The sequence below is a fragment of the Psittacula echo genome (assembly GCF_963264785.1).
Source record: "Psittacula echo genome assembly, chromosome: 16".
Classification (NCBI taxonomy): Eukaryota; Metazoa; Chordata; class Aves; order Psittaciformes; family Psittacidae; genus Psittacula; species Psittacula echo.
Window position 1 is genome coordinate 5,114,486 of NC_137752.1, and position 17,535 is coordinate 5,132,020.

The following is a 17,535-nucleotide window of genomic DNA, read 5'->3' on the forward strand; positions in this document are numbered from 1 at the left end:
ACTTGTTATACTGAAATAAATAATTCAGCAAGTTGGACCATCAGTACAAATTTCAAGTCCTAACTGGAAATTTAATCTCAAATCATCACCTAATGATGAGAAACACCAGTACACAGAGTGTATGATGGGGTCAATAGTCCACTCTAGACAAACCTGAAAAGCAAACCAGTCATTACGTACTCTTCGTAAGTTACAGACTGAAAAATCTCAAAGAAACATGATATTGTGTCAAACTCTCACAGACCTTCAGACCTCACTCAGGATTTCAGAAACAAGAAGGTCTTTTCCAAGAACTCTGGTGCAACCCCCCCACCCAGTCTTAACGTTTGCAGGTGCCTTCTCCAGTATTATGCAGCTTGTAGGTTAACACTCAGTGTAACAGCCAATACTCATGTTTCATATCAGCTACACAGAATCATTAATGCTATACAGACCCCACAGAAGAAAAGGAGAAGGCTTTGTTAAGCTGTGCAGTTGTTGCTTGTACAGATGTCAGGGTAGAAGAAGTCACAGCTGTAACTGTCTTTACTGTCCCTTGTCCTATAAGATACAAAAACAAATGTTATAAAAGAGAAAGCATCTTGTCATCTAACTATCAGAAAAAGAAGGAATAGTTTGCACACACAGTCAGCAATTTCATCAACCGGAAACAAAGCTTTTTTGCCACTTATACCAGGTCTGATATTTATACACAGCAACATTCTTGCTACTGTTGGTAGATCAGAGAACACATTCATCATGTCAAAGATTTAAGGCAAAATATATACCCGATGAGAGCAAAGATAGGTGTCATCATCTTGACAATAAAAAAATAAAATCAAGAAATCCTTGTTAAAATCTCTCGTCAACGCATTGAAACACGGTTCAAATACAAAGGAACTGCTGTCAAATTCAGGAGCTCATGTTTTCAATAAACCAAACTTTAACAAGTGTTTGCCAAGTCAAATATGATTTCTAGCTATTTTTACTGCTTCTTACCCCTGGCTAAGAGGCAACCTACATCCATGGATTAAAGGCAGAAGATCAGAGATGGATTTCAGACATTTATGCAAGAAGCTTAAAAAACCATGTCCAGTGCAAGCATTATTATCTAATACACATTAAAAATCAATTCCTTCTTTCCCTAAGTGTTTCATCTTCCCCCATTTGCACTGAATGATGTAAACTCCTTTCCTTAGAAGCCTCTAAACCGTGTGCAAATAATCACAGTACCTGAACTGGCTTTGAAGTTCAGCACTCAACAGACCCAGTACCTGAGTTTGTTCATTTCAAGCTAGTTCAGGTACTCCTAAGGTGCTGCGTGCTTAGAAATCAAAACAGCATGTTTAAAAACAGCATGATTTTCATGTTTAAAAACCAAAATGGGAAAGATGGCTGCTTTTTGCTTTCAAATCACAGCAGACTTTGGTAAATGCACTTTCAACATTTCTTGATAAGGGTTATACATTCTCAGTTCCCTCTGAACAAGGAATTTTATCATTGAATTCTAGATGAAGGAACAGACACAAAACATAGGGCAGGATGCAAAACAAATCTCCTGCTCTTCTGTACCTTGGTTTTCCAAATTCTCACCCTCAAAATTAGCATAGCAGCCTCCCAGTGGAGGCAAATCTTTTTTCCTCAGTGTCTTCATTCCCTGGATTGGGCAGCCTGACAGGTAGCAAGAGACACCCAGGCCTTATTTCCATCTCCACTAAAGACAACTTACCTGAGATTTTGTTGCTGGAAGATGCTGGACCAGCTGTAGATGCCATAGGACAGGGTGCACACACAGAGGAAGGCGGAGTCTGTCCCTTAAGTGAGCTTGATAGAGGTGTCTAAAAACACAGTAACACTTCAGGTCAGTGCAGTCTGTCCATTAACAAAGGTCCTTCTGACCTTGGTTTGGTAGCACCAGAGTCATGCAATGACTTAAGAACTAAGTAGAGGAAGGCAGCTACAGCACTTAGAAGTGCCTTTCAATCTGAGGCCCATTATGCCCCAACACTTACCTACAGGGTCAATACTCAACTTTTTCAACAAGTCTCTTGCAGAGGCCAGTAAGCCTCCAAGGGCAACAGCTCAATGACTGCAGGGGATGAAGACTGCTGCATTTCTTATGGATGTGCGGATGTAAAACCTAGCAGCTTGCAGACCAATAACAAATGTTTTCAGTAAAGAGCATAGACAAACTACTCGCTCCCTTGAATGCATAGCACTTTCTGGTTTGAAGTTTTCTTGGTTAAATTTTGGTGTATATACCCAATACTGTTTGTTGTTAGTTGATACCCTTACTGCTGCAAGGCTATGGCCACTAGAAAGCTGCAAGTCTTCAAAAGAAAGAAGAGACAAGACATAACAAAGATGTGCCTGGTATCACACTGTCGAGGTCATGGATAAATAAGTGGTTGGCCAGAAAGGCAGGGCAAGCTGTGAAGTTAGATGACCTCTTCACCAACAATTACACCCCCAAACTGTTCTGAGCATGCCCAGGTACACTATTCCACAGAGAAAGGGTTCTATAAAGATACCTGTTTAGCTTGATTTGTAGCAACAGTTGCCAAAACTTGGTGGACTGCCTGGGCTGCAGAGTGAGGTACAGATGACCTTCAAAAGTAAAAATTGAGACATTAAATGAATGACTAGCTTAAAAGAGGACTTCCTCACCTTTCCAAAGCACAGCTTCCAGAACACTTGAACAACCACCGCTATTAAGGATTCCGCACACAACTCCAAACTAACAAATCTGATTAGGGAATAAACCTCTTAAATGAATCAGCCACATTTAACAAAGGAAGTCTGCAAATGTGTTTAAAGCCCTAGACTTAAACGATCAAGCCTTCTTCACACACTCTTGTCTCTGAAGAGAGTCAGGCCTTTCTATTTTACAGGGAGTTGATGAAAAATCAGCAGGTAAGGGGATTACAATTTTATGCCTAGTGGATAACACATTTAAGAAGCTTCCTCTGTAGTGTGGAGCCCAGACAAGTACATGCAACTCTCTGAATGCTGAGCAAGGAGGCAACGCTGGGGGTGTGGGGGGGAAGCGCTTCGTGTCTTTGAAGTGTAGTATAAACGTTAATAAGTCATGGCAAGAACTGTGATAAAATTAACCTGTATTCTACATTATCGGTTTGGGAATTTTAACCATGAAATAAATAGTATATCAAAGCCCACAGATAATTGCTACAGAATGGCAGCTACTTCTGGGGTGAAGCATCCTACTTACATGCTGTGGGCCATTAACACACAAAATCACCATAACTTGGGATGAGCCATCCAGTTTTTTTCCAACTCCTCAGGTTTGTGGCTTACCAGGCTCAGCAGCTTAAATGGCCAATACCAGAAGCTTTCAGAAGCTTAAGTTCAAATCCCAGACAGTAAGTGAATCTGGGCATCAGAAGCTGTGCATCTCCTAATTCATGAGCACTCTCAAACTGCATTTACTATCTGATCAGCTATGGGCTAACTCACAGAAATTTCCTATATTCCAAAGGAAGGGGATGCACACATGGAACAATAAATTTCCATAGCCATCTGGTCTTGGATAGGGTTTTGTGCCGTCCTTCCTCCCAGCAATGAGTACTCTCTCTGTTGCATGGCCTAGATTTGCCCTCTACCCAGGGCAAAAGTAAAGAAAACCAGAAAAACTCCAAGATTAGCACTGGAGAGAGTCCATGTTGGGAAGGCACAGCTGTAAATTTCAAGTTCACAGGCACCCTGAACAAGGAATAAACCTACAGAAGGTCTGTGAAAGTCATGTTAGGTGAGACCTTTTTATTAGTATAAAGATCACCTAACCCACAGCTTCTCTGACAAGGCTGGGTTTGACTTCAGTTGTGGAAAGAGGTTTTTTTACCCTGGAAACTATATATAAAATAACTGGACTGGGACCACCAACACACCTCACCACAGGCCACTGAACAACTGATAACAACTGAAAACCTGCTACTGCTTAACAACCCAAAGAGTGTGCTGCAGCAGCAGAAGAGAGCCAGGATGGCTGAAGCAGCAAAAACTGATGAATTAACTTTGCTGGGTGAATGCTCTTTATTTTAGAGCTGAGCCTGACTGGCAGGCACAGCTCATCCGGGTAGACTTTTTAGAGGGTACATTTTTATGAGGTCAGCTGTAAGATAAGACTGTAAAAAGCCTTCAAGATATCAGCTAGCTGGTGCTCTATGAATTAGAGAGATCAATCAATACTGTCAGTCTAAAAGGACTTGAAAGACAGGTCTTTAACTACAGTTTAACTCAGAGACTTTTGCTCGCTTTTGTCCTTGTCTATGTACAGCCAGTACTCTTCACTTTCCTTATCATAGTTCTGATGAAACTAAGAGCGGAGAACTCTTCTTGGTCACAACATTGCTTTTAGCAAAACCTCCCAAGCAGAGCTGTCTGCAAATTTTCATTTCAAAAGATGTAGTGTTGCCCTTCCCTCTCTCAGTTTATCACTTTCAGGAGAAAATAAAATAGCAGGAAGCTCCCAAACTGTTTCCCAACCGAAATGCAGAAGAAGCCATGAAGTGAATGTCAAGGTCAGCAGCTGAGTACCAGCACTGCAAGACTCTGCTCCCTTTTTTGAAAAGCTGCATCAAAGAAAATTCACCTTTTTTCCTTGACAATGGAGAGTATACACACATGTAAGAAATGGTAAGTGATGCACAAGAGCAATTGTTCCAGGAGCTGCACATATAGCCCACAGTTATATGGATAAAGCATTTACAACTCCATGTGGACATGTCAAATGTATGTGGTGAATTTCTCCTGCTTTACACAGCAAGCCCAACTTTGCTCTGACTTTTCAGTAATGCCCTTGCCTCCCCAGCCCCCAAATGGACAATCATTATCTTGGTTTTAAGCAACTGTAGGAACTTTAAGCAAAGAGTTTCAAGGTCATGAGGAGGACACGGAAAAGGACAAGTTCTGCAGCTGGTGACAAAGCCTGGTGATAAGACAGAAATCTCTGGAATGAGCTGAGCTGGCTGTTGTCTGTAGGAGACAGAAGCAGGAAAGCCAAGTGTTACAGCTAACACGAAGCCTTACGAATTCAAGGTTAAATGCTAAAGGCAACATTCATAATTTACTTGTGAGGAAGACAGTCTCGCAGCTCCATATTTTTCCAAAGATCAGCCCCTACTGACACCCAACCCTTCAGTCAAAACTCTGATGTCAAAGAATTTGTGAGATGTATCCAGAAAAGCCACAGCACAGTTCTCCCTCCCTCAGGGGGTGAATCTGAGGACAGACAGAAGAGGCATAACTCCAGAGAAGTTCTTCTCTGTAATGGATGATGAAGTGTAAGGAACAACATCTGGACAGCTTAAGGCCACAGACCACACTCAGCGACAGAGCAGTGCACTTCCCACACAGAGGGGCAGAACAGAGGTAGTGACTGGAGAGGCACCAGATCCAAAGTACATATTAGCAGTAAAATCACTGTATCCCAAAAGGAGAGGCAGCACTAAAACACATTTCACAGACTAATGGAGAAGGAGGTTAATACCGGTCTTTTCATTTGTTCAGGACAAGCCATTAGCAAATCCTTAAATGACCTGGAAATAAAGTATTTCTTCCTTTCATTCAACAAACTCAATACTCTTCTCTAAATGCATCTACGTTAGGTCTTACATTGTCAGACTACGTAAAATACTACTACTGCTCCCCATCGGCAGACATGCTCTATTGCAAGTGCTATCCAAAGCTACCAGAAAGAAGGGAAGCACCCACTCACCCTATTACTGCAGAGACAGCCGGAGTCAACGCACTAGTCTTGAGTTCTCGCACATTCACCACTTGAGGTACGTTTTTCAGGGTTGATTCAGTCAAGGAGGTGCTTACAGCTTTAAGGAAAAAAAATGGATAAAGACTTTCTCCATATTGAGCATTTCATTCAATAGGGTGCCTATGAGTAACTCCAGAAGAAACCCATCCAGGTTTCTAGAAGGTATGTGGTATATCTGGCCCAAAATGTTTGGTATGTCAGCCTTCTTACTGGACTCCAAAGCAGCAGAGAGCTTTCTATCTAGTTGATACATTTTTCATTGTTAGTTGACCAAACCTATTTATTCTTACAAATTCTTCCTTACGTACATTGCAACATCTCAGGTTTACAGCCAAGACCTGTGTAGTCATACCTGGCCTCCACCAGAATTCGTATCACTAGTCCATTTTCAACACTTAAGCTCTCCTTGGGCAAGGAAAATAAACTACCAGTAACTGAATTTTGTTTCTTTTCTGCACTGATGCTGCAGTGTTGTCTAGAACCAAACAAGAAAAGCTTAAATTGGGAAACCTTTCTCCTGTCAACTCAAAACCTTACAAGCAGATTCAAGGCTTAATTCAATAGTTCACCTTCAGCTTTTCCATATTAAAACTGGTTTAGAATTCAGATCTTTAATTGCCTAGCTAATAATGAGCAGTTATTAATAGAGGCCAGTGACATTCTTTCTCTGCTCTCCAGCAGTTTCTGGCACACAGATCAATTGCTACGCCAGGATCTCCCGAGAGTTATCGACATTTCTGCCACTTCACAGATGAGTAGGGGTATGAAGAAACCCGAGGTGAGAGTTTCTCAGGTATTTTGTACTTGTAGCTTAAAGGAAGAAGGAAGACAAAGAAACACTGGATAACTCAGAAGTGCAACAAATACAGATCTGTGTCACGTTTTGTTTGATGATCTCCTCTGAGAGTAATAAATTCTTGTGAAAGCCACATTCAACTGCTCAGAGATCACTTGGGCAATTAGCCATCCTTTTACCTGGGGACTGGTTAGCCATCTGCCTCCGTAGAGCTGCAGCAGCAGCTGCTTGTGGTGCTGGAACAGTGACAGTGGGAGCAGGGGCTCCGTGTTTCACAGTCTTTGTTGCAAGCATCGTACTATCTGCCCCTTGTGGTATGATTCGGTTTGAAGATGTAGACACTAAAAACAAGTAAACAAAAATATTATAGCTCATTATAACTCCACAAATCAGAGAGACTTGAAAGCCTTTGCTGAACTACAGTTCCTCTAAGCACACAGCTTCCTTCTGACAAGACTGCAGGGCTTTTAAACAATCAACACAATCTGTCCCTGGCAGTTTCTGTATATCCCAATGAATCAAGCAAGGAAGTCTCAATAGTTATTATTTCAATGACTTTCAGTTTGCTGTTACAGACACTTCTGCTGACACCATATTTTTCTCTCTGGATACAGAGATTTAAAATGTAGAAAGATCTCTCACACAAGGAAAACTGACAGTATACAAATACAATTCTTACTGTGACTCGCTGGCTCAGAACTCCTAACCTTGGCCACACCAACCTAATGCAGTAGTACATCAGTTTCCTGGTCTTCAGGCATTATTTACAGAAACAATGGCATATGCCTAAGGCAAGTTACTAAAGGAAGACAATGCTACCTATGGTCAGTACTAGCTGAAAGAAACAGGGTATCAGAAAAACACAGCCAATGAGTCAAGACATTTTAGTGCTTTCAGGTCAAGTTCATGAGGTTACAATGCCTGTCTGCTAACTACTTCTAAAAACCTGGCAATGTAAACCTGCATGCTGCAGCCCCATTTCTCCAGGACCTGAAGCACTGGCAATGGACACAGTGGTTAAAGATACTGAGACACGAACACATGGAGGACAGGGGAGAGACACTGCAAAAACAACTCACGCAAAGTACCCAGGGGGAGCTGCTGTTTTCCAAAGGATGGAGACTGCGCCATCAAACCAGGCTGGATAGAGGGAGTACGGACCACAGGAGCATGACGAGCGACTTGGACTGGAACAGCCTCTTCTTCCTGGTCCACTGCCTGTGAATCATCATTCTCCAGTGACTGGGAAACTGAGGACGTTGAACTGACTTCATCCAAATCTTCATAATATCTTGTGGATAAGAAGGCAGATCGGGATAAACTCGCTGCAATATCAGAAACAAAATCACGTGTGTGTTAAAAGTTGAGGGAACCATCCAGCCTAACAGCCAAACCAGAGACATCTTTTTCAGGATGCTCTTCTACTGGCTTGTTTTAATCCTGCATTGACAGCATTCTTAACTGCGAGGAAAAGATGTCTTTGATAAGACAGTAACTGAAGGAAACTTACTGAGAGCAGAGAGGGGAACAGGAAATGAGAAGCAGGGATTGAGGAGCTAGAACCCAAACAGTAATTTCAGGACTGATTCCCACAGCTGGTAGGTCACCCTCCTGGAAAGCATTTCAGACTTCAATGGCAAGTAAAGGTTTACCTGGAGCTGTAGACCTAATTGGTGGAGTTTTCCTCTTGGCTAAGAAATTCCTCAGCTGTGCCTGTTTCACAGTGGATAACTTAGCTGGAAAAGCAAACACAGTTATTAGCCTATAATCAAACTGCAAGCCAAAACCAAAGTGATTCACATTTATGGTGTGAATGCAGGAAAAAAGAATAAATTACCAGGTACTTTAGGCAAAGGTTTGGCATGTGATTCCAAGGTAGTTTTCAACAAGGCATTGCGCAGGCTTTCAAGGTCACTGTCAAAACTGGGACAAGACAGAGCAGTGAAAAACCATGATCAGCAGAAAGAAACTAACCCAGTCAGTAACAAAACAGGGGCAAAAGGAGCCACTGAAACCATTGGTTTATCTACAAGAACAACTGGCTTCTCTAGATACTTTGCTATTTAAATAAATGCATCTTTATTTTGGAACTCTAAGAGCCATTCACTTTCTCCCTTGAATTCAGACACCCAGCAGTACCCTGACGTAGGAGGCTCTATTATCCTGTTTACTATAAAAATTGTAACTTGTAGGGGAAATGTCTGATGACCATCAAATAGTGTCCCACACAATATAACCCATAAGCTTCCCTATTACACGGGCATAGTTTAGTATAACTTTTAGGACATCCTGTTTCCGATACCACATCCACAAAACAGCATTCTTTAGAAGATGCACCCTTGCATATTGCTGGAGGCAAGAGAGAAGGAGTGTCAACATTACCCAGGAACTCACGTTTCACATACCTTTGAGCACTGCTAAGAGAAGATGTATCACTGGGAACACTCCACTGAGATGTCTGATTATAAAGTCGGAGCTGCTGCAGGCTGTTCATGAGCTGATTTAGTCTCTTCCTCTGCTGGTTAATTATTTCCCGGTTATTAGCCAGGGTGTTAAACAAGGTCTCCCTCTCAGGAACTATGAGACGCCTTAAGACACCAGATCAAGAGACAGGGATAAGGACCACTCTATGTATCTGGCCACAAGCAGGCATGCATACACAAAGTAGTTTAGAGGTACTAGCTACTTAAACTCCATGAGATCAAATGTGGCTTGGTTTGAACACCAAAGCAGTTCAGTTTATCTCAAATATATACTTCTCCTTTGGATATGCTGCAAGTTTACTTGTTTAGCTCATTTCATTCCAGATGTTTTACTTATCAGAAAGGTTTCAATAGCTACCACCAATGAATGTATTTGGTTTCTACAAAGCTTACATTTTTTTTCTATAAGCACTATTTACACCGTACACAAAGATGCAGAGAGCTTGTAACATGCATGAAGTCAAACAGCCTGAACCTATAGCTCCCATTAGGTGTGTTAGTCAAGCTTTATCCCTAGACGCCTTGTAAAAGATCATACTGATAAATGGAAAAGGCTTTTTGTCTGTTTGATTAGAGACTAACGCCACATTCACTGACATGGTCCTTGTTCTGTATTCCAGTTTCAGTTACTCACTTCTGCTTTTTCTTCTGTTCCAGGTGCCGGTCCCACTCCAAATCCAGAACGTCATTCACATCCTGAACAGCAAACTTCACGTACTGGTGCAAACGTCGAATTTCCTACCATGCAAAACAAAGCCAGCTTTTCATTCACTTCAGAAATCTCAGTTTCAGATGAAGAAGTTGAAGACTCTTTAAGCTCATCCAGCCCAAGCCATGCAGCACTTTCCGGTATTTCTGCCTGGAAAGTTTCATCAGCACAATAGAACCCAACATGGTGAAAATCATAGAATCATAGAATAGTTAGAGTTGGAAAGGACGTTAAGATCATCTAGTTCAAACCCCCCTGCCATGGGCAGGGACACCTCACACTAAACCATGCCACCCAAGGCCTCATCCAACCTGGCCTTGAACACAGCCAAGGATGGAGCATTCACAGCCTCCCTGAGCAACCCATTCCAGTGTCTCACTGCCCTCACAGTAAAGAATTTCTTCCTTATATCCAATCTAAACTTCCCCTGTTTCAGTTTTAACCCGTTATCCCTTGTCCTGTCACTACAGTTCCTGATGAATAGTCCATCCCCAGCATCCACTTATCAATGACTGGAGTACTCACAGGACATTTTATTCCAGCTCTCAGCTGAGCTGGAAATAATACTTTCCATAATGTTTTCAAAATGTTGCCAGGTGCTTGCAGAAAGGGTTTTACAAACATCAGGCATTATACAAAACAAACCTTATTTCAGATCTCATTCGCAGAACATGATTCATTTGCTCTCATTTTACAGTGTTGAAACTTCCAACAATTATAGGTGATCAAAGCATTGCAGGCTATTCACATGGCTCTAGGATACCAACATTCACAGACCATGATTCATGAAAATACTCACAAATGCTCACAACTCCCACATTAAGACAAGGAATTAACTTGATTTTTATAGGTAGGAAAGAAAAAAGGGCACAGAAAAAGTAAAGTGACTTATCCACAACCACAGAGTTGCACAACTCAGCCAGAGACCTCTGGCTACAAGCCCTGCTCCCTAAACAAAACTAGTGTTCAGTCTTATTATTGTCACCCCTCCAGCCTGTCATGGCATGAACATGTCTTGAACTCTGATCTCGTCCAGTGGAAATGGAAACTACAGCTAGTTTCAGCTCATCCCAACAGAATGCTCGCTGAAACACAATGATGAAGCAGCCAAGTAACACAGCTTGGGAAAAATTCCACTGCAACTGTTCTCAAGATACAGCATGAAATTCTAATGTGACATACTCAAGCTGTAACCAAATCCAGTCCTACTGGGGGCTGTTACACAGTACCAAGCACAGGTCTCCTCTCGCCAGCAACTAGGAGTGTTATATAGCAGCCACTCTCAGAACAGCAAATCAATATGGCTGGACATCAGAAAAGCCTCAGGATCACTGAAAACCAATACATGAAGTTAACTAAGTGAGCTTTTATCACCCAGGAGCATGGGGATGTAGACTGAACAAAGTTTAAGAGTTAGACTAGAGGCGTCTTTTTCATACACCTTTCGAAAGTTGACCGGACAGCTCTCTCCATACATTCCAATCCACTTCCCCTTCTCTCTCACTGTTATTCTTTCCTCATGATCCTCTCTCGAGATCAGGAAAACACTAATTTCAAGATTGTCACCTCACTGAAGTCATGAGCATAAGCTTGAAATGTCACAGAGACACACTGGACATCAAAGCAGGCATACAGTTAAGACTGAGAATCACTCTAAAGAATCCAGGTGAAGATTAGAGATCAGGCCTAAAAGAAATTAATTCATATTGGCTGATTTCTAGTAACTGTGTGCAAGCTCTTGATACCTACTGTAATAAAGATGAAATTCAATTATGTTTTCAGCCTGCTAGTCAAAGATCTTTTATATACTGGTAAGTTCCCCTCAAAACCAAGTATCATCTGTAGGGCACATTCAACTCTATTCTGCTTAGGGTTAAATAGCCCTTTCATCATGAGCTGCAAGAGTGCTTCACCCCTAGTTTCTTTCATGCCTTTGAAAGCCTCTTTATGTATTGCTGGTTATTTGCCTTTGTGCCCCAGCTTTCAGAATATCATTTAGCTTTATGTTCTGCCATCCATGAAATTAACCACACAATTCTGTAAGTCACAATAAATCACCAAATTGTTCCATAAGGCACTTGCTGAAGATAAAAATAATTCTAAGAACTCTTCTACAAAGTGTTGGGGAAAAAAAAACACTCTTTTAAGTGAAATCCCTGAGCAAACAATACAGGCTGAGAAGGAACAGGATGTCAAGAGTCACATTCTAAGCTTAGAATAGACTTGGATCTCAGGTGAACTACTGCCTTTCAGCAGTTTTGAGTCATCACTGCAAACAGCAACAACACAGAGGAACTTCAGGAGAGGATTTTCAGCATATCTTGCAAACTCACGGAAAACAAAGCTCATCACACTTTTACTAGGCTATGTTGAAACAGCAAATATCTACAGCAGACCAAAATTGCTTGGCACTTACACAAGCCTCAGTTTCGTCTTATTTAATTTCAAGCTCTAGATTAGAAGTTGGCTGACACACTTCATACCTGAAGCTGTGCTTCACTCTTGGGATCCAAAGGTTTCTTATAGAGCAAGTGTAGATACCCCGAGCTATGATTCCGTTTGTTCTGCTCTCTAGCCTCCTCTACCCCTGCAAATCCCTCCAGCAAGGTTGTCTTCAGCATACTAATATCTCCATGAAGTGACTGCAAATAGAACAGATGGAACAAGGTTCAAAGTAACTATTTTTAATTGCCATCTCTAGCACAGGGGCTTCTGCAAGAGTCTGCCTGAAAGCACAAATGCAGATGTTACCCCCACATTAAAGCAGCACAGTCAGATGTTCCATCTACATCACGTCAGCTCTAGCAGGTTAAATAGGAACATCAGGAAAGGAACAGTCACTGCTGAGGAGCTAAACAGTTTGAAGATACTCTGCTCACCTCTGTCGTCTCTTTAATTTCCAAGAGGAAAGTGTGAAGATCATCCGACTCAGTTCGCAACATCTTCATTTCCTCTGGAGTACCAACTTGGAAACAGACTTTGGAAGTCCGGGCCTTCAGTTCCTCCATTTCCTTTTGAAAATGTGCAATCTACAAAGGCAAGAGGAAGCAAGTGCAACCACTGAAACATAGCAGGGACTAGAAAAAAATGTCACAGCCCTTGGACATCACAGAGTAAACACTGGTCGCTTTGCAGCCAAAGCAAGAAACTCTTCTTGAACATTAACAGGGAAAAGACTCCATTTTTCCAGCACAGTGGCTGAAATTAAAGATGATTGAACAGGACACACAAACAGCAATTACAAACCAGCCTGATTATCTTGGGAAAAATTACCATTCTGATTCCTAAACTACTGACAGATACCATCAGCTCATAGGAGAACTGAAGCGTCTGGGGTCTTACAGCTTCCAAAATGAAGAGAACTGGTTGGAAATCTCACCTCCTCTCTGATTCCTGCTATGACAGGGTCTGAATCCTTCCACTGGTGGGCCTGTTTATCTAGAGCTGTGCTGGGGACTGCTGATTTGCCCTAAAAAAGAAAAAAAACCCACACAAACAAAACCCACAATATTAGGGATGCATCCTTAGAAACAGGGAGCTCAGAATATCAAGAGGCCTGCTGTTAGAAACTCCATTCAGACTAGTTTCACAGACTAAGACTGGTATGTCCACATTTGAAGTAGGACCATAGACTACCTGGGGATACATGGCTAAAGCTTTATGGAAGCAAACGAAGTCTTTGTGGGCTGCTCTGTATTACTGCTTTGCTTTTAATATCCTGCAAACTTGGTGTCTCTCTTAATAGCCAGTCAGGGCATCTCTAGATTGCTTATTAGATAGGAAAGCTAGGAAATCTCAGTTCCATACCAACAGGAAGAATTAGTTTCTATAACTGTGATCATGACAACATACACCAAAACACAGCTCCCAAAGACATGCATAAAACATGGATTCAGTCCCACAGATTTGCTACTATTTTAATGTCTAAAGCTAGCTAATTCTTTGACCCAAGGACAGTCATCCAGTTCAATGAATTCTAAGTGATTCACAGGACATGTAAAACATTCAGCCTCTAAAGAGTCCACTCAAGTTCTCATTACCTGAGTAGAGCTTGGCTTTGCTGCAGAAGGGGTGATTTTGGCTGTCTTCTGTACTGAAGAAGTGGAAAGCATATTTTGAGCAGGACGTGACACTGGAATTTAAAGAGGAACAGTAAATTATGAACTTATACAAAGCTTGAGAAAAAAAGGCTGCAATCACACAAAACTGTAATAGCCACTGTCAAATCCAAAAGCAACAGTAGTATGGCCCCAGTACTAGAGCACACCTTCCTTGGGTGCTGTTTTACTCACATCCAACTTCCCTGCTAACAGTAACAACTGTCACTCTCCAGCATGTGGCTCTAACACTCCTGAAGGACCCTCAATATGGTCACAGGATCACTGGAGATTGAATATTACTCTGCTAACAAATGAGTGTGATCTAATTTAAACTCATTTCTGATCAAGATGCAAGATAAGGCACTGATTAGTGTGACTGCTCAGAAACACTCATAATCAGAGTCGGATTACAGATCACTGAAAGTGCCAGAACTTGTGAATGAACTTCAGCAGCTGAATATATTCATTTCACATCTGGCTCTCTAGGGAGCAAAGTGTGCAAATGGAAAAACTTCTCAGTTTCAGCACTAAGTCCACCCCATCGTCACAGTGTGCAAAGCAGGAGGTTCACTGCATCAGTAGAGGCAGCAGGAAAAACAAGAAAGAAGCCAAACAAAGCTCATTATGTCCTAAAACTTCCAGAACATTGCTTACAGTGCATTACTCTCAACAACACGCATCAGAATCCTACCTGCAGCAGGCACAGGTGTCGAAGCCTTCAGCGGCGTGGTGGGAGAAGCTGTGAGGGGGGTGGACTGGCTCAGAGGAGCTCCAGAAGTACTTTTTGAAGTGGTTGAGAATGAAAACATTGGGGAAGTGCACTGACCACTGCTGCTAGTGGGAGAAGAGGTGTCTACAGCAGTGAACCTGCAACAAAAAGCAGAACATCTTTCAGCTCTGAACTGGTCCTGGCTGTTTCCCTCCATCCAAAATGAAGCACTAGGTTCTAATGAATTGGCATCCTCTGGGATCAGCAAAAACTCAAGCTCCAGATACAGCATTACAAGTGTAGCTTCTGGTAATATTAGGAAGGAATATTCAGGATCATTTCTTGAGTATGTGGTACCACAAAGGCTGCTACCATAGACCCACCCAGTGAGCAAAAGTTAAATGCCACAGAAAGTACCATCCTGCTTCAAAATGCACCTCATAGTTTTGCACCAAAGCACCAATTATAGCAAATCTGAGCTGCCTTTAGTGTCATCCATGCAGCAAGGCTCAAAGAAACTCAGCAAAATATGAATTTCTATTCATCTGCAAACTCAGCTCCTCAAGGCAGTCAATTTAAATATTCAGCCAATTCACAAGCGTATCATTTGCTTTATACACAAAATATAAAATTCAAAAAGCCATTAAGTGCCACCATCAGATCCTGGTGTAGTTAAGATTTTTCTAATTAAAAAAATGATCCTTTGAAGCATCAGGAATTTCTTACGATGCATTTACATGGAAATTTCCCTCCCTAGAAAGCAGGTCCAATTAGCAAAGCTGTGTCTTAAACCATTCTTTCCAAAAACAGATAGCAAGTCTCAGGAGCTGGAGGGAAGAGTGGGTATATGATCTGAGAACACTCATCACCCAAATTCATTCTGCATAGTCTGTAATCAAGATTAGTTTTCTTTCACTTAGCATGAACAAGCTTTGAAGTCAGTGACCAAGCATCCACTGAAGAACAAAACCAGGTCTGGCACTTTCTCTACTGACCATGGGAGCAGAAATCAGCCAGCTACAGGTACAGCTTCCTCTCAGCTCTGAGAGTTGCTCTTTAGGTTAGGGGTAAGGAACCTTCAACAAACACTCAAAGAAGCATGTGCTATCACCACCACACTAAATCAGTCCCAGACATAAAGGATTTCAAAGCCCAGTGTTCTCCAGGAGTCTTTAACCATAATTTGCATCAAACTAAGGCATGGAATTACTGTTTGATGCCTGAAAAAATAGGTCTCTGGCAATTTGGCAAACGATCAGTCTAATTTTTGGCATTATCCCTTGACTATTATTTTGCCCATGAACATAACCTCTATCACTGTGAGCACTGAGGGTTTTCACAGCCCTATGACTTGGATAAAGAGAGGCTTCCTCAGTGCTTTCTTGGAAGCATGGGAAACAGCTGTGAGGCAAAAAGCCAGAAACCATCTTCAGAACTACCACACACTCCATGCCTGGAGCAATCTAACAAATATGCAACCACTGCATTAACTACTGCATCTATTTACTTCTCATTGAGGTTCACTTTGACTGAAGAAGCTGAAGGGGCAAAAGAGGTCTTCTGTGCAACAGGTGGTGTGGAGAGAGGTGGCCCTGGTGAGCTCTCTGCAGCTGGTTTGAAGTTCATGGATCCAAATGAAAAAGAGGTGGCAGTGGTTGTAGTGGTGGCTACAGAAGGAGCAGGGGTCACAGATGACTTAGGAGAAGCGGAGGAGAAAGAGAACGTTGCTGCTCCAGTCACACCAGGAGTGAGGGCTTGCTTGGAGGCTTCAGTGGCAAAGGGGTAAGGTGGAGGATCACTGCCTGTAGAGCCAGGCATCTTCACAGTTGAAGGCATGAAGGAAAAAGCAGCTGCTCCACCTGCTGCAGGAGGCTGACTTGAGGCAGGCGCAGCAGGAGCAACCCCTGGTGCTGTGTCAGGCTTTGAAGAAGTTGGAGGAGTGGTTGGAGTTGTGGCAGTACTTCCTGCAGAAAGACAAATGGGAAAGGAAGAGACTCATCTGGCTACACTGACTAATGGCAGAAGGCATGGTAAGGCCAAATGCTATCTGATGGGGACAGCTTAGCACTACACCTTGCTGGCTGCACAGACAGTACAGTGAGGAAGAGAAATGGCAGAGCCAGGCTTCCAGTCCCCAAACCGAATAAGTGATACAGAAACTGCACAAAGTCCAACTCAAAATCAATACTACTGTCTGCCCAGATTAATGTTTTCTGGAATTTCCTGTGAAAAGGCTTCACCTTTCTCCATTGATTTTGATGACGATCCTGCCACCTCATATAAAACAGGCAGTTAGCACACAAGTCAGCCAGTGCTGCAGAGAGGCAGGCTGCCAAACAAAAGCATTCTGTCTGAGGAAGAAGAAGCAAATTTGGGCTTGGGCAAGAAAATGGTCAGTTTGCAATTACTACTGCATGCATGCAGACAAGCAAAACAATCAGCTTATCTGCCTAACCCAGCACAGGAAACTGCCTGCTTCACAGCACATATAGCAGCACATATATAACTCAGATAAAACCACTACTCTTCACCTTCTAACAGAATTTTCAGTGCTGCAGAAACCTGCTGTTTAAATAAGCTTTTGCTGCAGCCAAAACTTTAGTTCATACCATGACTTCCTATAGCAAAACATGTAGAGAACAACCATTACCCCTCCGTAACATGAAGATCATGCTCAGTGCTTGATCCTTGTCCCCAGGCAGAGCCTGCAGTCACTGCTGCACATCCAGCCATACACCCCAAAGCTGGGCAAAGCGCCTCTTAGAATTGCTTTGGCCCTGTTCTCTAAAGACTGATTGCAGTACAGAGTCTACGTGCACAGTCTGCAAAGTACTCGACATCCTGAATAATGAACAGGACTAGGTAATTTCACACTGATTCACAGAACAGCCCTGGGAGCACAAAACACTCAAGAACTGATCCCCATTACCATTATAAAGAATGAAATATATTTTCTGCGACCACAGACATGTCT

The 17,535-nt window shown here is 42.3% G+C and overlaps 1 protein-coding gene across 4 annotated transcripts in view; it reads right to left on the reverse strand.

Moving 5' to 3' along the window:
• Positions 1-17,535, reverse strand: part of NUP214 (nucleoporin 214) — a 44,075-nt gene that overhangs the window by 17,531 nt on the left and 9,009 nt on the right. For 3 of the 4 annotated variants that reach the window (XR_013958104.1, XR_013958105.1, XM_080630392.1), the window contains exons 12-27: positions 16,069-16,525; positions 14,544-14,719; positions 13,793-13,884; positions 13,132-13,221; positions 12,632-12,781; positions 12,236-12,394; positions 9,678-9,781; positions 8,966-9,148; positions 8,398-8,483; positions 8,213-8,296; positions 7,640-7,885; positions 6,740-6,901; positions 5,714-5,822; positions 2,511-2,586; positions 1,709-1,817; positions 435-540 (exon numbers count right to left, since the gene is read on the reverse strand). Coding sequence is in view for 1 of the 4 variants with exons in the window: in XM_080630392.1 (XP_080486518.1) it covers positions 435-540; positions 1,709-1,817; positions 2,511-2,586; positions 5,714-5,822; positions 6,740-6,901; positions 7,640-7,885; positions 8,213-8,296; positions 8,398-8,483; positions 8,966-9,148; positions 9,678-9,781; positions 12,236-12,394; positions 12,632-12,781; positions 13,132-13,221; positions 13,793-13,884; positions 14,544-14,719; positions 16,069-16,525 (2,389 nt within the window). In the remaining 3 variants the exon portion in view is untranslated. The remainder of the gene's footprint in view (positions 1-434; positions 541-1,708; positions 1,818-2,510; positions 2,587-5,713; positions 5,823-6,739; positions 6,902-7,639; positions 7,886-8,212; positions 8,297-8,397; positions 8,484-8,965; positions 9,149-9,677; positions 9,782-12,235; positions 12,395-12,631; positions 12,782-13,131; positions 13,222-13,792; positions 13,885-14,543; positions 14,720-16,068; positions 16,526-17,535) is intronic. The other variant, XR_013958103.1, reaches the window with a different exon arrangement.